At 44.1% G+C, this 21,153-nt stretch overlaps 2 protein-coding genes across 3 annotated transcripts in view; one reads left to right on the plus strand and one right to left on the minus strand.

The window, feature by feature from the left end:
• Window positions 1-21,153, minus strand: part of LOC139210518 (leucine zipper putative tumor suppressor 2 homolog) — a 207,155-nt gene that overhangs the window by 172,480 nt on the left and 13,522 nt on the right. Inside the window, exons 3-8 of one of the 2 annotated variants that reach the window (XR_011585264.1) lie at window positions 20,359-21,021; window positions 20,107-20,229; window positions 19,805-19,951; window positions 19,156-19,671; window positions 18,577-18,681; window positions 17,122-18,443 (exon numbers count right to left, since the gene is read on the minus strand). Coding sequence is in view for 1 of the 2 variants with exons in the window: in XM_070840528.1 (XP_070696629.1) it covers window positions 18,261-18,443; window positions 18,577-18,681; window positions 19,156-19,671; window positions 19,805-19,951; window positions 20,107-20,229; window positions 20,359-21,021 (1,737 nt within the window). In the remaining variant the exon portion in view is untranslated. Of the gene's footprint in view, window positions 1-15,281; window positions 18,444-18,576; window positions 18,682-19,155; window positions 19,672-19,804; window positions 19,952-20,106; window positions 20,230-20,358; window positions 21,022-21,153 lie in introns of those variants that run through there. The other variant, XM_070840528.1, reaches the window with a different exon arrangement.
• pdzd7a (PDZ domain containing 7a) lies at window positions 209-14,072 on the plus strand. The gene is made up of 15 exons (XM_070841582.1): window positions 209-401; window positions 998-1,135; window positions 1,292-1,466; window positions 1,910-2,086; window positions 2,613-2,760; window positions 4,457-4,517; window positions 5,101-5,628; window positions 6,775-6,930; window positions 7,473-7,645; window positions 8,239-8,330; window positions 8,413-8,504; window positions 8,672-8,740; window positions 9,700-10,371; window positions 10,640-10,740; window positions 13,896-14,072. The coding sequence occupies exons 1-15, from the start codon at window positions 209-211 to the stop codon at window positions 14,070-14,072; spliced, it is 2,952 nt and encodes a 983-aa protein (XP_070697683.1).

Genomic DNA, 21,153 nt, shown 5'->3' on the forward strand with positions numbered 1-21,153 from the left:
TGTAGGTTGTCTGCTCCAGTGGGGACAAACACCAGTGTTTTATCATCCACTTTGGACCAGCAGGTGCAAAAAAGTCCAGGTCCCCACCACACTTGTTGCCCACCTCCTTACCCCACATCCCAGGCGGCTGCACCTCTCCTGTCCTGACAGCAGACCCCGGACATCCTCCTGTCTGGATGACTAAGGGAAGAACAGCCACACACCTAACATGGCTCAGTCCTCTCACCCCTCTGGCTGGAGGGAGATGACAAATGGAGGGGGGCACCTCCACCTCAACAACGGAGGCCATAGTGGGGGTTCCCACAGCACCACGCGCTACAAGCTAAAGAAACAGCACCGCCACAGACGCAGGTCCTCCTCGCCGATGGGCAGGGTCATCCTCATCAACGCACCTGTTGAAGGTGAGTTCGGGACATGATAACTGTTCTCTGTTACCATGGTAACTTGCACGGTGCCACATTCAGGACCGCCATCCTTTCCAAGTCCTCGTTTAGATTACAGTTCAGAGTAAGGCACTTTATTTTCAATAATGCAATGTACTGTAGATATTAGAGCTGAAATGGTTTTTTAAGCAATAATGCCAAAAATTGCAGTGGTTCTGGTTCCTACAATGTAAAAAAGTTTTATTCTCAGGATCTCTTCGCATTTTGTACTAATGATCAGACCAATCAAGGAATTCTGACACTTTTGGATCTGGGAACTTGTCATGGACATTTTTTCACTATATTCACAACATTTAGTGTTTGAAAAATTAATCATTTCATTGAGAAAATAACTGACAGATTAATTGATAGTGAAAATAAAGATTAAATGCAGCCCTCATAGACAGCACACAGTAGTACATGAATATTTCAGTGCCCCGTGGGTCAAAAGATGCCAAAACTCATTACTTGAAGGATCAATGAATTCAGATTTCTATAGTTCTTACTCTCTTTGTCTCTGTAGACATTCATGGCCGGTACATGTCAGTGTGTTTTGTGCTTTTGTGTGTTTGCAGGGGGGGACGACTGTGAAGACATTCACACAGTGACAGTAGATAAGAGTCCAGATGGGCGTCTGGGTTTCAGTGTCCGTGGGGGGTCCGAACATGGACTTGGCATATTTGTCAGCAAAGTGGAGGACGACAGCTCTGCAGGTTAGGAGGAAGTGTGCGTGTGTCCTTTTTTACCTGTCAATGTGTTTCTCTTGGTGATGGCAAGCTTATTTTTTCGGAGTGCTTACACCTGTGGTCTTCTGTTTCTATGTGACATTTACTCTTGTGTGTCATGCTGAGTTCCACCTGTGTCTGCAGCGCAGGCTGGGCTGACTGTGGGCGATAAGCTGGTGGAGGTGAACGGGGTCAGCCTGGAGAGCATCACCATGAGCAGCGCCGTGAAGGTCCTGACGGGCAACAACAGGCTGAGGATGGTGGTGAGACGGGTGGGCAAGATCCCCGGCATCCGCTACTCCAAGGAGAAGACGACATGGTGAGGCCAAGCGGCTCAGAGGCGCCGCTTAACACCGGTTGTGTCAATGTGAATAAGGCTGCCAAAACAATCTAATCTACAATGAAATATTTACACTAGATACTGTAGTTAATTTAAAAACTTCATCAAATCGTAACTGTATATTACGACTGTGTATACAGAATACAACCTTGTTATTACCACCACTGACCTTTGCATGACTCTTGTTTTGTGAAGTCTTGTCACTTGACTGTAGCTCACACTGGTTATCTTTCTTTTGGGATATACTGTATCTTGGGTTTCATGTGGCAGCAGTGGATGGATTACTGCTGTGACCTTTATGGCTATTTGATTAACTGATATCAACAGGCCTGAGCTCAGCGGAGAAAAGGAAAGCAGTGTATGTGAATGTTTTCATATGTCGTCTTTTGCATATGTGTGTGTGTGTGTGTGTGTGTGTGTAGGGTGGATCTGATTCACCGGCGGATGGTGGTGGAGGAGACCGGTCGAACACCGTCAGAGGCCAGTTCAGACAGCGCTCTCCGCAGAATCGTGCATCTCTTCACCACGTCAGATGACTACTGTCTGGGCTTCAACATCCGTGGGGGCAAAGAGTTCGGACTTGGAATTTACGTTTCTAAGTATGAACCAAATCGGCTTTTAGATAAACAAAACAATTCAGGGTGGTGCCGTGTGTGTGTGTGTGTGTGTGTGTGCGCATGCAGTGGAATCACGGTTCGGCTCACCCTGCTGAAGTGTCCTTGCACATGAAAGAGGAAAGGGGGGCAATGAGAACAGGATTTTCCCACAGGAATTAAACATCACATAATAGATTTTTTTTTTCTTTTTCTGTTTCTATCTTTGCTTCGGATCAAAGCAACCAGGCTGCAATTAGTCGGTTATGGCATTTGTGTTGATCTCAATGCCATAACAACAAGAAAGAAAGTGATTTAATGAGTTTGCATTGTGAATAAGACAAACATGATAATATTTAAGACAACATACACAACTAATACTGAGAGAAACGAAAAATACACCCGATAAATGTAAGATAAACATATCATAATTAATGCAAAGTAGAAAATAATTTAATTCACTCATATTTACTTCTTTTGAACTGCTGAGATTCAATAGACACCTATATCTCCTTTATCTTTTTCTCCTCAGGTTGGACCCAGGTGGGCTTGCAGAACAGCATGGCATCAAAATGGGGGATCAAATCCTCGCAGCCAACGGGGTCAGCTTTAATGACATCACCCATAGCAATGCAGTGGAGGTCCTGAAGAGTCACACCCATATCATGCTGACCATCAGGGTGAGAGACACTTTTACCGGTCAGATTTGAAGCTGCACTAGTCAGTAGTAGTAGTAGTAGTGCTCTACAGCATGTTTTGGCCTCTTGAAGCTCACCGTTTTAGTTTTACGACCATCATCATCTCTGTTTGACCATCATCAGCTCAGCACTAAACAGCAGACAGACACAGTTAGTATCTAGGTGAACACAGGAGTTGGTGGAGACCAAAACAGAGAAAAAAAGAGCGTGAATATCGGACTTAGATTAATCTAATGGACAAAAATACAATTCCAAATGACGCTTGGTGTTGTTTCATGTCTGCTGAACAGGTAAATAAGCAACAACATTAACCACATTAACATATTAGGTGGTAATATGTCAACGTTGTCCTCAAGTGTAGAAAAAAATTCAGTTAATGCAGGTTTAAATTTGATTTCAGAAATATTTCCCCCTGGTCCTTCACACATCTGTGGTGCAGTGTTGTATGGCGATGTTAATCGTTTGCTCAGGTTTAAACATAACAATTGATTGGGTGCTTCAAGTGCTGTGACACAACAATAAATGTTACAGAGTGTTAAACAACACCAGCTCCTCTCAGGAGGGGAGCACAGCAGAGCAGACAGCTGGCTTACAGCCCTTGAATTCCTTATGTGTGTCACATGCTTTTGTGCAAGGCCGTGCCACTTAACCTGTGTCATTTTTAGATAAAGGCATTGTGTGTACGCTTGTGTGTATGAAGGGACATATGTGTGTTGTGCAGTGTGTTTGAGTGTGTGCTCTCTTAGCTTGCTAACATTGCTGCATGCTCATTTTACTTCTCTGATCTCAGGTTCCACGTGTGAAAAACAGCCAGGGACGACGTTCATTATTCAAAGGCAGTCAGGGATCAGGTTATAATCAACAGAAAGCCTAATTTTATGTCTCCCTTCGGTCCTGTATTAGACCCATTTGTCGGTCAGAGTCACACATGGTCGAGCCACGGTTAATTTTAGTTCCTAAGCTCTCTCACACCTGGGAATCCAAGGCCTCTGTGAAAAACTGTAGATGTAACCGTGTGTGTTTTCTCTCTGACCTTAAGCTGTGTATTGGTGAGACAATCCCTTTAGACGTGAGAGGCTATCGGACACTAATTCTTGATGCAAAATGCCTCCTTCCCAGAGCAATGCTTTCCCAAGCAATCCAATCTGTTGTAAGGAGTAATTTTAACAAACTGACAGAGCAATTAACTCTAATCAAACATATGGGTCATACAGTACATGACCTAACATAGATATTAAGTAAATAAAAGTGCAGACATTCATAAGATGAATCATATTGACTTTAATGACCCAGTGACTTTTCTTGTTGCGCCATCACGAGGTTCACATTTGTGGTTTTTCAGAGAAATGTCTCAACAGTTAGTGGACGTATTGGCATGAGATTTGATACAGACTTTCAAGTTCCCCACAGGATGAATTGTAATTACTTTGGTGGTCCATAACTCTTCGTCCAGTCCCATCATAAGGTCAAAGTTTCTATTTGTCCAAAACTTTATCACCTAATACCTGCAAAACTAATGACATTCCCATCAGCCTCAGCTGTACTTTTTAGTGCTAATGAGAAAATGTTGAGGAAACAGAGATCCTGTGTCAGAAGCATCAGGCATAGACACAATATATACTAGTTTTCTTGTATGGTGGGATTTTTCTGAATATTTCATGCTTTTGCACTTCATCAGGAAGCTGGGAGATACCCCGCATACAAGGAGATGGTGGCAGAATATGGCTGGCTCAACAAATGTATGTTGACTTGAAAAGTGTGTTTAAAGTGTGTTTTATTATCTCAGAATATGATTTTACATGACAGAGATTGTATTAAAGAAAGATTTTAAATATTATAGGACAAAAATTTCAAGATAAGATCCGGTGATCCTCATTTCTGTTTTCAAAGCCACATGTTGGACTTGGAAATCCTATAAAGCACCCTGGCCTCATGTAGCCCACTTATACTAAAACCCTGTCATTCAGTTTCTTCACGAGACTAAAACTCCTTGTTTTTCAGTTTGAGTACTTCTGAACACAGCCAGGGATTAATTCAGTGCATTCAAGGGCAGCTCAGTCATCTGGAACAGGGCATGACCTGACATCTGGGTCAAGATGCAGAGTCATTTTGGAGTTTCATTAGAAGAAAATAGAAACAGACGAACTCATGGTTCATACTGTGTCTCTCGCAGGTTTAGAGGATTAACAGGACATGAGAGTAGACTAGTAGAGTTTGATCCAAACAAAGCAGACTATACAAAAATTAAAATATGTGTGCATGCTGTCCTGAAACACACACTGATCTCCATACTTCCCTCTAATCATGGATTGTTTTCTACAGTGGCCAATGGTGGCCCTGCACCATCCTCCCAGGGTTCAGACTCCAACTCCTCTGCCTCTTCGTTATCCTCCAGCACCCCTCTCAGCTCCCTCAGTGGTCTCTCCCAGGTCCTTTTCCCTCCTGTTTTTGGCTCCGACATGGTAGATGTCGCCATTTCCACAGAGGACCGATCACGACGTCCAAGCAGCTCAGAGCGAACTGCTGACACTGCCATACAGACCGACCCCCACCCTCCAAACTACCTGGACCACCCCTCGCCTAATGGGTCATACCCCGACAGGCTGGTCGCCACAGAAACCAGCAGGACTGTAGGAGCCACAGTGCTGCTGAAAGACACAGTCATACGTGGGAAAGGGGAAGGGCCGAGGGAGATGAGAGGAGCTGGGGAAGGAGGGCGGGGACGGACGAGGACGCTGTCAACTGGGGAACAGGAAGTAGTGAAACAATCACCTAAGACGGCGGCGCTCATGGCCCTGAGCAAACCAAGGAAGCCAATCAGACGCTCCCAGAGCCACATCACTGTGTCAGGTGAGACCTGAAGGCTCACTTGGATTGTAGGACAAGTGAAACCATGGATGCAAGTTTGCTCTATAGGCTTAGGTGAAATGTTAAGTAAGGACCAATCAGCATCGCCGTCTCTTGAGCCACTCTGTATTGTTGTTGTGAACTGTAGTGGCATTATCATCCATCTCAGGTGAGAACTTTCACAGTCATGGCCCGCTGAGTATTGCAGCCACAATCAGGTTCAGATGTTGAGCTGATTTTTTGTGTCAGTACCTGCATTCACTGTGTAATGAGATCCACCCTCAAACCCCCCAGAGGTTTTTTTGCAGGGCATCAGTCAGTTTAATGACCCCCATCCCTCTATCACTCAAGGAAGTAACCAAGAATATCCAGACTCCACATGGCTGATTTAAGCTCCACACAGAATTTGTCCAAGAGCACAACGTTAACACAGGCTCATGATTAATCACCGCCCTCTGCTCTCACTTGATGTACCTTACTGAGAAATGAATAAGAACAAGCATATGGAGAAATATCCATCCAAGCCTTGGCGGGGCTGTTGAGTTATAAGCCTTTCCTTTTCAATTTATCTAACTCGTTGATACCTCCAGGTCTGGCGGGGGCTTGGGGCAAAGCCCAGATCTGATTGAACATTTGTTATGTAAGCTGGAACACTTCGCCGTAGTGCCCTCAGTAGATGGAGGTGTGCTCAGGTTGGTGTAGCTGCAATTCATCAGCATTACTGTGTTACTTTCCACAGTGGCAGATTTACTGCAGTGAACAGAAGAGCTGACTGGAAGAGAGATGAACAGTCTGTACTCATAGCGGAGAGTGTGTATCACCCGCGGTTATTGGCTAACGGTTAAGCACGGAGCAGTGCAAAGCCTAATGAATTATGTTTTCAACACCATACACAGAGATGCAAAATGTCCCATTCTTGCTATGGTTCATCTTATGAAAGTTATGAAACAATATATAACTGCAGCAAAGATGACAGTGAGATTTAGGTAAATTTGTTGCTGGTATTAATTTAACAGGTGTTAAAATCTGCTAAAATCACTCATATTTAACAGCATTTGGTGGTGAAATTGGATCTGCATTGACTACATAGGTTGATTTAGGGGGACTTGGCATTGAACACTATTTTATCTTTTCTTTCCCCACCTTTAGAGGACAGACAAAAGAAGAAGATGCAGCAGAAGGAGAAGCGTTCGACAGAGGGTAAAACCAGCCTGCAGCGATCTAAAACCTTTGTCAACCTGTTGTTTAAGAAAGATCGTAAAGAGACGAGTCGCTCCAAGTCACCGTCTCACCATGCTGATAAAGGTGAGAGTGCAGTCACAGGACAGTCTTCTCTTTCCTGGCACACCTCCTGCATCTAAATATAGCCTAAGGTTTGATGGAATTGCCATTTCGATTCACTTCATTTATTTTATTTGAATCACTGAGCAAATCAGAGATGCAGGCAGCGATTCAGAAGGCTGGAACCAGGCTAAACAAAACACACAGTGTCCTGTTTCAGACTGTACTTCTGGCATTTGGAAGTTCCAGTTCAAAAGTTCAAGTTTACATCAGTTTTGGCAATATGGGGATATGGGAGGGGAACCTTCAAATATCAGACATAGATGATCATAACTCAACATCACCAGAAAGATTTGGGGATATTTAATATTTGTAGGTTAGTGAGATGAGATTTTTATCTTATATAATTAATTTTTCAAGTTTGCAAAACAGAGTACAGAGTAATATTGCAAATTGATCCTTTTGCATAAAGAAAGTCTATTGATGTTTGGTAACAAACCTAAATTACAAACATATAGTCCCATGAAAACCAACTTGTTAATGTAGTTTTGATTTTATTTGCTTAGATAAAGAACGGGGTCGTCCCTTCCAGCTCTTGACCTCCCCGAGGGAAACCCGTGCTGGGGTTAAAGACAGCAGCCTGCTGCCCCGAGCTGAGACCCTGCAGCACGTGGAGGACATAGCAAAGAAGCTGCTGAATGAGGACGAAGTCACTGCTGTGATGAGACACTGCCGGCGGGTGAGTTGAAATAACCACACTCTCCTGCGTGTGCTTTTTCTTTCCATTGAATGAAAAACCGCCGGACTACTTACAGGCTTAAGTGTGCAGCATTGTTCGCTGTGTCGCTGAGTGTAGTTCAGTGATAGATGTGTCTGGCGGCGGCTGTGACAAAAGACAGATTTGGCCTGTCATTAATGATTAGGATCAAATGTCAGCCATCCCCTTGTCTGTCTCGGCCCATCTCACACTCATGGGCCAATTTCAGGAGATCAGCTCCTTGGCCGGCCCTTTGGCACTGCTGCAGGAGATATCAAGTCTGCTCAGAGCACAGTATGACTTACCCTTTAATACAGTGTAGTGGTGTTCTTGGAAAAGTAATTATTTATATATATTATATATATGTTGGGAAAACTCCCTCCACAGGCACATAATACATCATAGAACTATTTCCACAGGCTGAGAAGTAGTAAAGTGAACCTTAAAATAGTCGGATTGGCCCTTTTTAAGTCAGAAAACAACCTGATGGAGACTTGTCTATAGAGACAACTACACCAGTTGATTCTTCTTCTTATTCTCCTCTAATTTGTAAACCAATCTAATCTTTCCCTTAGTTTTTGTCCGACAATGTGACCGAGGATTTAGTGCGTCCCCTTTTGGCGATCTTGGACAGACCAGAGAAACTGCTGCTTCTCAGAGAAATAAGGTGAGATACAGTATGTGTAGTATAATGCTGTACATCATATGTATGCATACTGTATAAGTATGACTGATCATATCCTCTGCAGAATGCTGATACCTACTACTGAGCTGGGTCGATTTGACAGCTTGGTCATGCCCTATGAGCTGGAGGCGTACGATATTCTCAAGAGTCGCTCTGGTAAGAAGAGGAGTGTCTCCTTAATATCACTTTTATGATTGATATAAATAAATACACAATCCCCTGTTTGCATGAAAGACACAAAAGAGTTAGGAAATGCAGGTGAGATTGAGAAGGAAGTTTATGGAAAACCAGTGATATATCTTTAGTTGTTTATGTCTTCTTAGTGCGTTCTCCAGCTCTGCGCTCCCCTCGCAGTGGAACCCCCCGACGTCACCTCATCACCCCAATCCCAGGTACATGGGTTGTATCTCCTCCTTCTTCTTCCTCTCACTCTCTCTCTATTCCTTGACCTCACTTATTTCCTCTGACTGCTTCTCTGTCTGGTCGATGGCCTCTCTCTAATCCCAGAGGAATGTGAGATGCACAAGGGGCTTAAACTTCTCACCTATTGTCTCCTTCCTCTCCCGCTCTCACTTTTCCTCCCTCTGCTCACTCCTTTCCTGCCTCAACTCATATCTGTAGTGTCAAATTGAAACAGCTGCACGCACAGACCATATTCCATACACACGTAACCACCTCCCAACCTCATATAAAACACATTCACACACACACAAACACACACACACACGCTGCCATGCACAAAATATCTCAGGTTTCCTGTGCCTGCGCTGAGGCAGTGGCTTGTGTTACATCTCTGTGGCCAACAGAAAGGACTGAGACGTGCCTGGTTGGCCAGTGTGACACACAACAATACAGAGATGCTTTTAGCCTTTTCCCCATTCAAGAGTCATTGAGACAAAATCAATAAAGCCATCTCACTTTCTGAGGTCACAGGTTGGGGGTCACGGGGTCAGCATTATGAAAGCAGGGGGAAGCTGACAGAGCTGAGGTGAGGTCACCGAGATGTCAGTGTTTGGTGAGGCTGAGGTGGCCGACGTTGTATCGCAGGAGATGCAATTGAATTATTTCTTACCAAATAATATAGTTGTTCCTGTGGGGATAAGAAATTGTGTATCCTAAGGAGAAAGAGGTACATTACTACTGCACTGAATTTCAGTTTGTTACTCTGCCTCAGGAGAAGAAGTTGGATACAATGTTATATGAATGCAGTGCTGAATCCGTGAAGTTATCTTTTAACTCATGCCTTTGAATAATCTTCTGTCCTATAGAAGAAGAGGAAAAAAATCCTACTCTCTCTGTCTACAAATTGCAGGCTTAACTAGCTGAACTTACTGTTTTCATGTGTGTCCAGACTACAGGGGCGGGTTCCACCTGCAGCCGGTCCAGGACACGCTGCGGGATCGTCAGATGGTTGAAGAGTTGGAGAGATTGCGTTTGTCCAGCCAACAGTCAGGCCATCTGCCTCCATCCCGTGCCTTCACCCCGCTGCTGGATGTACCTGTTGACAACTACACCTCCTCCACTGTCCGCTCCCGCTCCGTGAGCCCCACACCCACCCACAGCTCCCTCCTCACAGAATCCCCACACAGCACCCAACGTGGGCTCCAGGCCCATTGCTCCCCGATCAGAAGAGAGAACGGGGCGTCACGGTATGACGAGGTCTCCTTGTTGTCTGTGTCTGACCGAGGAGACGTGGCTCCTGAGCGCGGGAGGTCACCTGTGAGGAATGGCCGCGGGAGAGCAAGGAGAGAGGCGAGTCCTGACAGCATAGATAACAGACTGAGCAGGCAGGAGGGCTACACAGAGGTCAGCGTACAAGTTCCTTCACAGCGGCGAGGGAGAACCCCTCTGGCTGAGGTATTTGGGCCCCAAAAAGACAAGAGTCCATCGCAAGGCAGGGGGAGCAGTCAGCAGCTAAATGGACATGCACAGAACGGTCACGGTGTGAAAAGAAGAACAACTCTGCCACCACAAGAGTATGAAATCAACACTTTGACCATCTCCAAGGCCAAGCAGTCACTGGGTGAGTACAATACAGAAGAGTGTGTATTTTGCACTTTGATCTAAGGTTAAACTGCATGTATTTATTCTAAATCTGTGAATATGTTTGTTCAATATGCTAGAACATCACCAGTAGAGGTCAGGGCATCACTTACTACTAAACTGAAAGGAACTTGGAAGAGTTAATGAAGACCAAAGAGAGCATAGACACAATTAGATTAGTTCGAATACAGGAATCTGGTACTGTCAGATAATCCCTCAGTTCCCTCATTAATTCTCTGTGTTTACAGGAATTAGTATCTCTGGAGGTATGGAGTCTAGAGTCCAGCCCATGATAAAGATTGAGAAAATCTTCCCAGGAGGAGCTGCATCAACAAATGAGGCTCTGCGGGTGAGCAGTTATGGCAGAAACTGGAAGAAACACCTCAGTATATTACAAAATGGGTGTCTATGGGCTAAAAATGGAAAATTATGAGCCTTGAAGTAAAATCAGAGAAAATGTGGTAAACACATTAAACATAATAACTATTATATTGAGCATGTACTTTTGCTCCTTCATAAGATTAGATTAGACATCCGTCCTGGTTGGAGAGTCTCGTATGGACCCATCAGACCTCTGTCCTGTGGTTATGAGTTATTGTTGCTATAACTAAGCATGTCTGTGATGGAGAGGCTGAAGGCGTGCAATGAGAAGTGGAGGCGAGATGAGTGGAGAGCCTTCTCAAGTAGCCCATCGCCTCCATTATTGATGAGGTACACAGGCGCTGGTCTGCTAATGTATTGGTAATATATTGACTGCACAGTAACTTAACAATCGTGTGTGATCTTGGCCTGGGTCACTTAAACACACATGATACACACAGTCATTCAGTGTTCCACTTAACCACAGGCTAATTCTTGAGTCAAAGATAAAGCAGTCAAACACCACATGCACTAAGATACCTGAAAAGAAGTGTGTGTGTGTATGTCGAGAGGGAAACAGAAAGGGTCTGAAACAGTGTGTATACCAATGATAACATATTGGTATGTACACGCGTGTTTGTGTGGGTTCATTTGCATGCGTTTCCTAACAGCTAGCTATCAACTGACAACTACTACCCAGGTCTAATGCCTGATTAGTGTCAAACATAGGGGGGATCCAGTATCTGCTCAGCCTTTCAAATTTGAAGAACTTCCCTCTTACCCTCTTACAGTCCCTGCACACTAACATGCCTGCACTCTCAATTTATAGAGATTAATTGAGAGAAAGAAAAAAAATCAGTAAGAGAGCAATAAAAGTGGCAGGAATGACAAAGATGGGAAATAAAGCAGGATATTAGGGTGAGTAAAAACCAGAACCTGGTGAAGAGAGACTGAAACAAGACTTAACAAGAGTTAACAGCCATGCTAACCTGTCTCTGAGGCTGTGCACTTCTGTGCTTTGAGCTAAATACTGACATCAGTATACTAACATATTACAGCACACCAACATGATGAAAAGAGGATCATCGACATTTTTAAAATGCATCCTGAGGGGAGCATGAATGTCTGTATCAAGTTTCATGGCCATCTATTCAACAGCTGATGAGACATTTGACTATAAACCACAACCTGTCGACCTCATGGTGATGCTTGGAAGAAAACTCTAGGCAGCATCAAATTCAGGAGGATTCATTTTGTGGGGTTCATGGTTTGGTTGTAGAGACATTTCAGTCTGTTCCAAAGAGGTGGACCGGCCAAGAGAGCAGCAAACTGACTGCATTGTCATTCCTAGAACCGTGCTGGTGTACGGGCTAAAAACAGAGATGCTGGTTAGTGGCCTCAGACACAGATATGTGGCTTCTTGCCTGCACTTTACTGCTATCTGTTGTCTCTACCTCACACCTCACAACCTGGCATGCCAGCTCGCCCACATGAGCTCCCCGGCTCTGTTATCTCCCCCTACTCTGCAGAGGGAAGTGAGACCTGGACAGCTCAGTGTTAACATGCATCCTGTCTCCTTAGACCCACATGATAACATGCAATCAGTGAAGAATGTTCTTTTGTGTGTGTCTTTCCTGTCCATTAGACTCTGCCATCTACTTTTAGCAGCATTTAACTGGCTGTGTAAGAAGGCGTAATAATGGTGCAACATGAGACAGTTGAATGCATTTTCAGTGTGTAGGCTTGTGTTCTCTCTACTGAAGAAATAGTCCTCCTGAAAACGTTGTGTTATGTGTCTCATCCAGAGTGACTGTGTCCCTGATTCTGGCTAATTTTTTGCCACATTGGCAGTGAGGCTTCATGGTAATGTTGTTTGGGTGGTCAGTCTACAACTTTGGTCCAGACTGAAATATCTTAACGGTTGCCAGGAACTTTGGTACAGACATTAATGTTCCCCAGAAGATGAAGTCACCTCCATTGTATCGGGGTTTAAGCAAATATTTCAGGGATGAATATTTCAAAACCTGGCCAAATGTTTGGCTGGAAATAGTTCCAGATCAATTAAAATGTTGTTTTGGTAGATTTACAATTAAGTTTAGCATATATATTAAGATACTTCTCCTCTCCTTTGCCAAATAAAGTTGAATCTGTTTGTAATGGCCTGGTAAACCACATTATGAACGTTTCACTGATCCTTCCGTGCATGCTGTAGTAATTTTTAGTCCACGTTATTTTTAGATTGTGAAAAGAGGAAACCTCGTGAATGTGCTCCATAAATGGCCGTAAAGAGGATGGGGCAGATTAGGTTGTGATCTATTTAATTCAAATAAATTACTTTTCAAAAATGGAAAAGCACCTTTAATCTCCTCTTTGGTTAAGTGGATCCAAATCTTTTGATACTGTTCTCACGGAAGGCACGAAGGTTATCGGTGAACATCAGACTGTGTGATGAACTGTAAGAAGAACCTGTCAGGACGAACACATGGCTGCCCAGATCTAACCTCCTCCTGTACTGATACAATCGATAGGATGAGCTGGTACAGAACAAAGGGGAGATTCGTCTACTTGTGTCTAATGAATAGAAAGGAAAAGGGAAAGGGAAAAAGGCGTGATTGGTGGAGATACAACAATGGCCATTGGCCTTGCGTGTCTCTGTGTTATGTGTTGCTAACCTTCACTGAGGTTGACCGCATGAGGCAGGTGCATCCTCGGCAAACGCTGATGACATCAGGGGAAGTTCCTCTCCTTGGGGCTCAGAAGTTTTGCCACTCTCTACTTGCATCCTGCAGGAAACAGCGGGAAAAGTGTCCCAACTGTGTATGAGGTTGTCTCAGTGTATGTTCTTTTTTCAACAACCTTGTGCTGAAGGGGAGACTTTGCATGTGCACTAGTGACGGCCTTCAGTGTGAATACATTAAAGCAACGGGAGAGCCCCAATTCTCTGTGGCATAAATCAGGTTCCCGCCAAGGGACACAATCACTGCAGATTTATGGAAACTGTCTATAATGTTGCTCTGGAAAAGGAGAAACAGAGGCGGAGAAAAACATACAAACATATATATAATCAAGAAATATGAATAATAATCGATCTTTTCCTATGTTCACAGAGTTTTGCATATTAAACTCCTTTATTTGCATTTGCAGGCAGGGTATGAGTTGCTGTCTGTTGACGGCGAGAATCTGCAGGGAGTGACACATCAGCACGCTGTGGATGTGATCCGCCGAACGTTCAGCAACAAGGCCAAAGACCCGATGGTTTTTGTGGTCAAGGTCCCCAAGGTCTCTGCCACCTCCTCCAGCCCCCGGGGACCAGCAGACTGACCTTTGTGTGCCCCAGAGCCTGACTGCAGCGCGGGCACGAAGGACACCCAAACCTGCTGGTCCCATGAGAGTGAATAAACTGCAGGATTCACTTCGGATGAGGAAATATGAAGCAGGTAGACCTCCGGTCATAGTGGGGAGGAAAGGATGCACAGAATTGTTCTATGAAAGGCAGAGTTATGATGAAGTTATAGTACCATGTCAAACAGAAAGGTGAACACGTTGAAGCAGGTATTTTGGACTGATACAGTAGCTTGTTTATCAGATTGTTAGAAATCACTTTTGCACAAGATAATGAATGTTGCACCACTACCACTTTTATATCTTTCTTAGTGTTTTTAGCAAACATTTTACTAAACGCATATTATTGCACATTGACTGGACACAAAGTAAGTAATACGGATTTGATGATAGGATCATGTGGTTCATGAACTCCTCCTTGGTTGAAACTGTGCAGCTGCTCGACACGTGGCAACTTTGCCGTGACCTCTGAGCACTGTCTGTTTGTGGAGCCAGTGGTCTGTACTTTTCAGTTGCAGCATGTCAGTCCAGCAGCCCTGCAGGCCTGCCAGCGGGAGATTACCCCAGCCTGCGTTATGAGATTTATAGATTTATACCCAGATTAAACCCCTGTATTATGTCAAAACTGATAGTTTGGGTTTAGTGGATGTCTGGGGGGATTATTACAAATTGCTGCTCAGTATTTTTGTGCTGTATTTTTCTGGCAGAAGTGCTTGTGCTCTGGAGCAATCCGCCACTTTAGAGGCTTAATTACACCACGCTGTGGACTGAGCTTATGCAGACATGTGGAGGAGTTGGAAAAACATGTCAATGAGAAATGCAGAACATGAAGGCCAGTGGCACAGTTTAAATCAAAGTAGGGTAGAGGAGATATGGGCGGCAAGGTAACTGGAATACAGTGTGCATAGTGCCTTATTTCTGCAGACGGCCAGTGGAGGAAAACAAGGATAAATGTTACACAAAGTTGGTTTATTAAGTGCTAGAAAAGCTCAAGGTGAAATGTTTCAGTTCAGTTATGCAATTAAATTCAAAGATGAAACTGAGTGTGTCTGTCTTTGAGTTATTTCAAAGTGCTTTAGATATTTGTCTAGAATGCAATAAAAGCTCTGCCAGTATGCCTTGCTTAACCTTGATGTGTTTCAGGAAAAAAAAAGTTAAATCAACACTTCATCACTTTAAGGTGTGACAACTTGTTCTTTAATTAAAAACACAGTCATTTGTACAAGAAATGTACACATAAAAATATACATGGACAACTACATACTTTATGAATTATTGAAGACACAATGTAAGTAAACATAAAGAAATGCAGACAAAACAATGAGAAAAACGCCACAAAAAAAAAGAAATGTGTTACGTTGCTTTGGTCTAGTCACAGTGGCTACATTTGAAATAGATATTTTGTCTAAATAAAAGACAATGTCACTCTGTTATACTATTTAGTGTTTTACATATTTACACAGAAAACAGAAAACATTAAGAATGCGATGCAACAATGAGGAGAACTGAGATGTGAGGAAAAAAAAAAAAACAGAAGTCCGGGACGCACACGGTGCTTTTCAGTGAGGTTAGTTTGATTCGCAACACCTGTGTTTATTGTTAATCTGTACCTGTGCTGCATCTGTGGTGAGTCAGTAACAGTCTGGGTCTGGTTAACAAATTAAATTGGACAAAAACCAACTTGTTCCATTCAAAGTCGCTTCCCATGGCTTTTAATATTCTACAAAATCTCTCAAACCACCGTGAATGTGGCAACGTCATGCAAAATATAGTGATCAAATATACCGATCATATCTTCTGAAAGGGCTTCGATTGCATTTCCAAGTACAGGAAACATAACACCTTCTTGGTTTGCATCGGCTCCAACCTCAACTTGATGAATAAGTCATTTAAAAAAAAACGACCTGTCTCATGCATTTATAAACGAATGACGTGCACAAAACCCGACGATGAAGACATGAATTGGTGCGATGTTATGATACTGACGATCAAATGAAAGATCAATCAAAATGGAGAGACATCAGGTCAAAACTGAGCCCGAGAAAAAGGCTCCCAACTGTTTCATTAGCTGCAAGTTTGGTCATCAGAGTGTATGTTTGTGTCACACAGGTTAAATATTGTAAACATATTTTCATGCATTACACAGTATTAGGTGCACTCTTTCTAAGCTGCTGCCTCCATTTATAATTGATCCATCATTTGATATATTGGTATGTGATAGATAATATATATGTATATATATATATATAGAAGTATTTATACTCTGCATATTAAACCCACACTTATACCAGTACTACAACAAAATATCTTCAGGTGCTATATATAAAAAAATATACAACATCTCCTCCATTATATAGATTTCCATTTAGCTATTATTCCTTGATATAGACTCTTTGTAAAATAAAAGTTCTAAGCCCACTACTTTTTTTTTTTTTTTTCCTCATAGGGACCCACCATGCTCAGTGTTATACACAGCCCTGCATATACTATGAGAAAACAGAGCAACCCACAGCTTAAAATGTTAACATGCTCCTCATGGGTTTATATCTAGGGCGTTAACAGCCGACCTGCCTTGAGGACATTCAGTGCTGGAGCTCCTGCATCCGCAAATTCTCATCTCACCGCAATCTGAACGGGCTTCTTCTGAAATCTGATATAACAAAGACATGCAGACATGCCAGTCTCGTTACCTGTATAGCAGTCAGTGAAGGTTATAGTCTAGGGGAGACTAGGAAGACTTTAAAAGTGTTATTTGCCTTTGGGCTGCCAAAAGCTAAATAAAGAGTGCTAATGGGAATGCAGGGGAATAAACGGAAACTCTGAATAAGCATGCCTACAGTTAAAACACTGGCTTGAATCTCTCAGTGACGTCACGACCAAGCTGAAAGAATATGCTCCATTTTTAGTTTCCTGATACTGACTGCTGTGGTGCTTTTCACTGTTATAAAAATAGTTGAGTAAGAAGCAGAGACAGAGATGGAAAGAGAGAGCATAGAGATAAAGGCAGAGAAAGAGGAGAATCAGCTACGGTCTGCTTCCTTGTGCTACACGACTATAACATGTAAATGTTTATGTCTGAGCTTTCTGCGTTGTCTAAATGAGTTGACACATCACTGTTGGTGGTCTACAAAACATGAGCAGCGTTCAAATAAAGCATTTCCTTTGAACGTTTGGTTTCTGTGTCCTCGACGGTTTGGGAAACGACAGAGGAGGATGTCCACATGTAAGCAAACCAAGAAATAAATGTTAAACTGGTTTGTTTGAATTTGATGATTTGCTTCATAAGAAAGACAGCTGAATCCCGAACAATAGGAGGCAGGGAAGTTGTGCAAAATGATGTCATGTTTCCCTTGGTGAGCAGATTCTTTCATTGCCGGAGACGATTTATACTGCATTTCTGGAGTGATAACAGTCACAATACATTCTTTTTCAGACACACGCTGCTGAGGAAATACTTCTTATCCTTTTCTAATTTGGAAAATGAAATGAACTGCTGATCCTCTGAACACCATAAAATTCAAGCAGCAGAGGATGAAATATTTGGTGTTATTTTCCCTTTAAGCAGTTCCTCGGAGGACTCGTGCTGCAGTTGTTGTTTGCACAGTTTGGACGGGTGATGAGGTCAACATTAATAGCCGGAAGCGGTGGCGTTGATGGGACTGCTGTCGTGATGCATCGCTGCATGCATGCTGGCGGCCGGGAGTGCTACCAAGAAAAGGTATGACCGCGCCATGACCAGATCAGATCACTGTGCATGTGGTGACATTTTTTGCTTAAAGTTCCTGTTGACTTTTCCGATACCCTGATTTGAACGACGTCTGAGAAAGAAACACTTTTTTCACTGCTTTTGCTCCCATGGAAAAAAAAGAAGTCTTTGTGCTGGCTTTATAGTGGCTAATAAAACCCATTAAAAGCGCCGGCAGGGGGGGCACTTTATAGGGATTTATTGGAGTACGTGTCTGTTAGCAGAAAGTAAGAATGCACCATTGGGAAAATCTCCCTTTTGACAGTGACGAGTGGTGAGTGCTCCCTCAGTGGTCCAGGTAAAGCCATGTTGAACATAGTGCAGTATTTGGCCTGGAGTTCAATGTTTGGTTTACATCCTCAGAGTCTTTAGTGAGTTGTGTTTCCTTGTTTCTGTGCACGTATTACTGTAAGTGTGTGTTTTTAGATCTCAGTGGCGGTGATTTCCTCAAAGTGGATGTCATTGCTGCCACTGTGGACCTCATAGTCCTCCATGTCCCTGTTCTCCAGCTCCAGACTCAACTCCCTCATCACTCGCTCAAGATCCCGGTTTCGACGGTACATCTGGATGTAGTTCTGCTGCAGCTGTTTCTGGTAGTGGATTACCTGTGAGGAAGTAAGTAAATACTTAGGAAGGATCAGGGTAAGCTTCCGAATTTGTTCAACAGCCCTATTTATCTTGACATGCATGACACCGAGAGAAAATGACAAAAATTAGACAGACAAATCTCCTCTTTACCTTTTCCTTCTCCTCATGCCACACCCTTCTCTCATCCTCAAACCGTGAAAGTTGCTCCTCACCAGTTCTCCTCTCGTACATGAGTTCAGCCTTCAGCCTCTCCACCTGAGAAAAACAGACACATGAAATGTTTGAGCTGCACTGTCTAAGAGCTGGAAGACATATTCAGTCATTTACTTGAGTAAAAGTAAAAAGTATTTTTACTCGAGTAAAAAGCACGGACGTGTTTAAATTTAAAGATGTTCATTATAAAGAAAATTTGTCCTTGTCTTAAATTATAAGTTATTATTTGGTATCATCATCTATTTATTAATACTGATACATTAACATGTAAGCAGCATTTTAACATCATAAATAGTGGAGGTGGAGCCACTTTTACCTACTTTATATCCTGTTTTGTAATTTGATTTATAACAATGCATCATATCTTATAAATTAATCTGCAAAGTAATGACTGTAACTGTAGGGCAGTAAAAAGGACAATATTTTCTAAATTAAATCTACTTAGCTATTTTCCACTTCTTCATTCATTCATTTTCAATACTTGTGGCTGGAAATGGTGCAGGAAAAAACGTGTACCTGTTGTCTGAGTCCCAACACTGTTTCTGCATTCTGCCTCTGTGCCTTGGCTTCATCACTCTCCCCTCCCCAGACCAGGTGAGTCTCCTCTCCATCGCGGTACACACAGGGACTGGGACCGCCCCTTCCTGTAAGACCTCTACCCTGCTGGAGGGAGAGGTTCATGCATTGCCCCTTCATGGTTACGTTTCCGGGTAGAGACAGTCCAGTGTGACTGGACAGAGTGTCACGGAGGCGGGCTGACTCCTCTTCCAAACGTGCCACTTTCTCTCGGAGCAGCTCGGCCTCGCTCTTGCGTCTCTGGAGTTCGTTCTCGCAGACTTCGAGCTCCAGAGATCGTGTCCGCTGGGCCGTCTGAGCCTCCTGGGTTCGAACCTGGCTAGCCTGCAGTTCAGAACGGGCTTCTCTAAGCTGAGCCTTCAGCACCACAATGTCTCCAGCCTTCTGGCTGAGCTCCGACTGGATCTCCTTCAGCTGCTGCTTCAGGAGGGAGATCTCTCCTGACTTCTGACACACCTGAAGGGACAAGAGAAAGCGAGTCAGGCGTGGAAATATGAAGTTCTCCGGCCAGTCTCAAACAGAGACGTTGCACTTGACAGTCTGCACCTTTAATAACCTGAAAGCGTTCCAGCATGTGACTCTCACTCACCTCCCACTTTGTCTCTTCCAGACGTGGCCCCAGCTGGGTCTGCTCCCTCTGGATGGTGGCACACCTCCTTTCCAGCGTCTCTCTGTCCTGCAGCAGAGAAGAGAAGTCCTCCTGCAGCTTCTTTTTCTCTTGCTGTAGTTGAAATACCTGATGACAAACAGAAATCCATACTTAACAGCTTTCAAGATCTTGGCATAATGGACTGCAGCTTAGTAAGAGTGCATTTCAAAACTTCTTAAATAGCAATAGATCCGCTAATTTCTGTGAAAATGTTTTGAGAGGTTTTTAAGTTTTAAGCATACCTGTAACTGTAGCATCTGCTGTGCCCTCTGGCCCTTCTGAGACGCCTGCTTCATCTTTGCTGCACAGCTCTGTCTCAGCTCCTCCATCTCTCTTTCACAGCGACGCTGCTTCTCCTCATACACCTTTCGGAGCAAAAGACATGGGTTAGAGGTCAGAGGTTAGTGTTTCATCCGTGCTAACAATATCTCATGTTATGCATGTGCTGATTAAAAGGAAGGTTTGGTCAGTGTAATGAGGTATTTAAGCCTCACCTGGCAGATGGCAGCTTCATTCTCATCCAGATTTTCCCGGAGCTGCTGGAGCTCCAGGTCTCGTTCCCGCAGCTTCTCCTCCAGCTCCCTCACCACCGCCTCGTAGCCCTCCACAGGTGGCGGCGAGTGGCCACAGGACCCACTGTCCGACAGGGGCTGCCCGCGCCCACTTATTGACCCCGAGCCCGTGCTCTTACTGGACGAGGAACGCCCACTGTCTGAGTTAGTGTGGCCATGGCTCCCAGTCCCGCCTGAAGTGTTTCGGCCCAGGCCTGCCACGGGCTCCAGCTGGCCCCCAGAGCCAGACCCAGAGCTGGAGCCCTCACTGGGGGCCAGACTGTAGCCTGTGCTGCTGTGAGTAGGGAGGCTGGAGAGGGAGTTCCTCCCTGAATCTGACATGGAGCAGGACTGGCTGCTCCGAGCATTGCGGCCTCCGCTGAAGGAATTGCGCTTCCCTTCAGAGCTGGAACTGCTGCTCCCTCCGATGCCGTTTGTGCCGTTGGCGTTGTTGGATCCTCCGAGGGGCAGCAGGAGGTTGAGGCTGGCCTGGCTCTCTGACAGACTGCTGCCCCCTGGCCGTGGTGACAAGTACTGCACGGAGTGACGATTCTTGGGAATGACAGGTTTGAACGCTGTGGGGCGGATCAGCACTTTCTCCATGTTCTGAAAGTACAAAATTATTTTTAAAAAAAAACAGCATTAGGGACTGATAAAGGCAAAGCTATGCAAATTCGCAACGGCTGAATAAAACTCATTAGAGAGGGGTGAGTGATATGATGGCAGGTCACCCCTCTG

This window comes from Pempheris klunzingeri, chromosome 12 (assembly GCF_042242105.1).
Source record: "Pempheris klunzingeri isolate RE-2024b chromosome 12, fPemKlu1.hap1, whole genome shotgun sequence".
In the NCBI taxonomy this organism is placed as follows: Eukaryota; Metazoa; Chordata; class Actinopteri; order Acropomatiformes; family Pempheridae; genus Pempheris; species Pempheris klunzingeri.

Bases quoted from the DNA above. Each gene is read 5' to 3' on its own strand.
- pdzd7a (XM_070841582.1), top strand. From the start codon at position 209: ATGGCTCAGTCCTCTCACCCCTCTGGCTGGAGGGAGATGACAAATGGA. The intron at 402-997 runs GTGAGTTCGGGA...GTGTGTTTGCAG, and splicing joins CATCAACGCACCTGTTGAAG to GGGGGGACGACTGTGAAGAC. The intron at 2,761-4,456 runs GTGAGAGACACT...GCACTTCATCAG, and splicing joins ATATCATGCTGACCATCAGG to GAAGCTGGGAGATACCCCGC.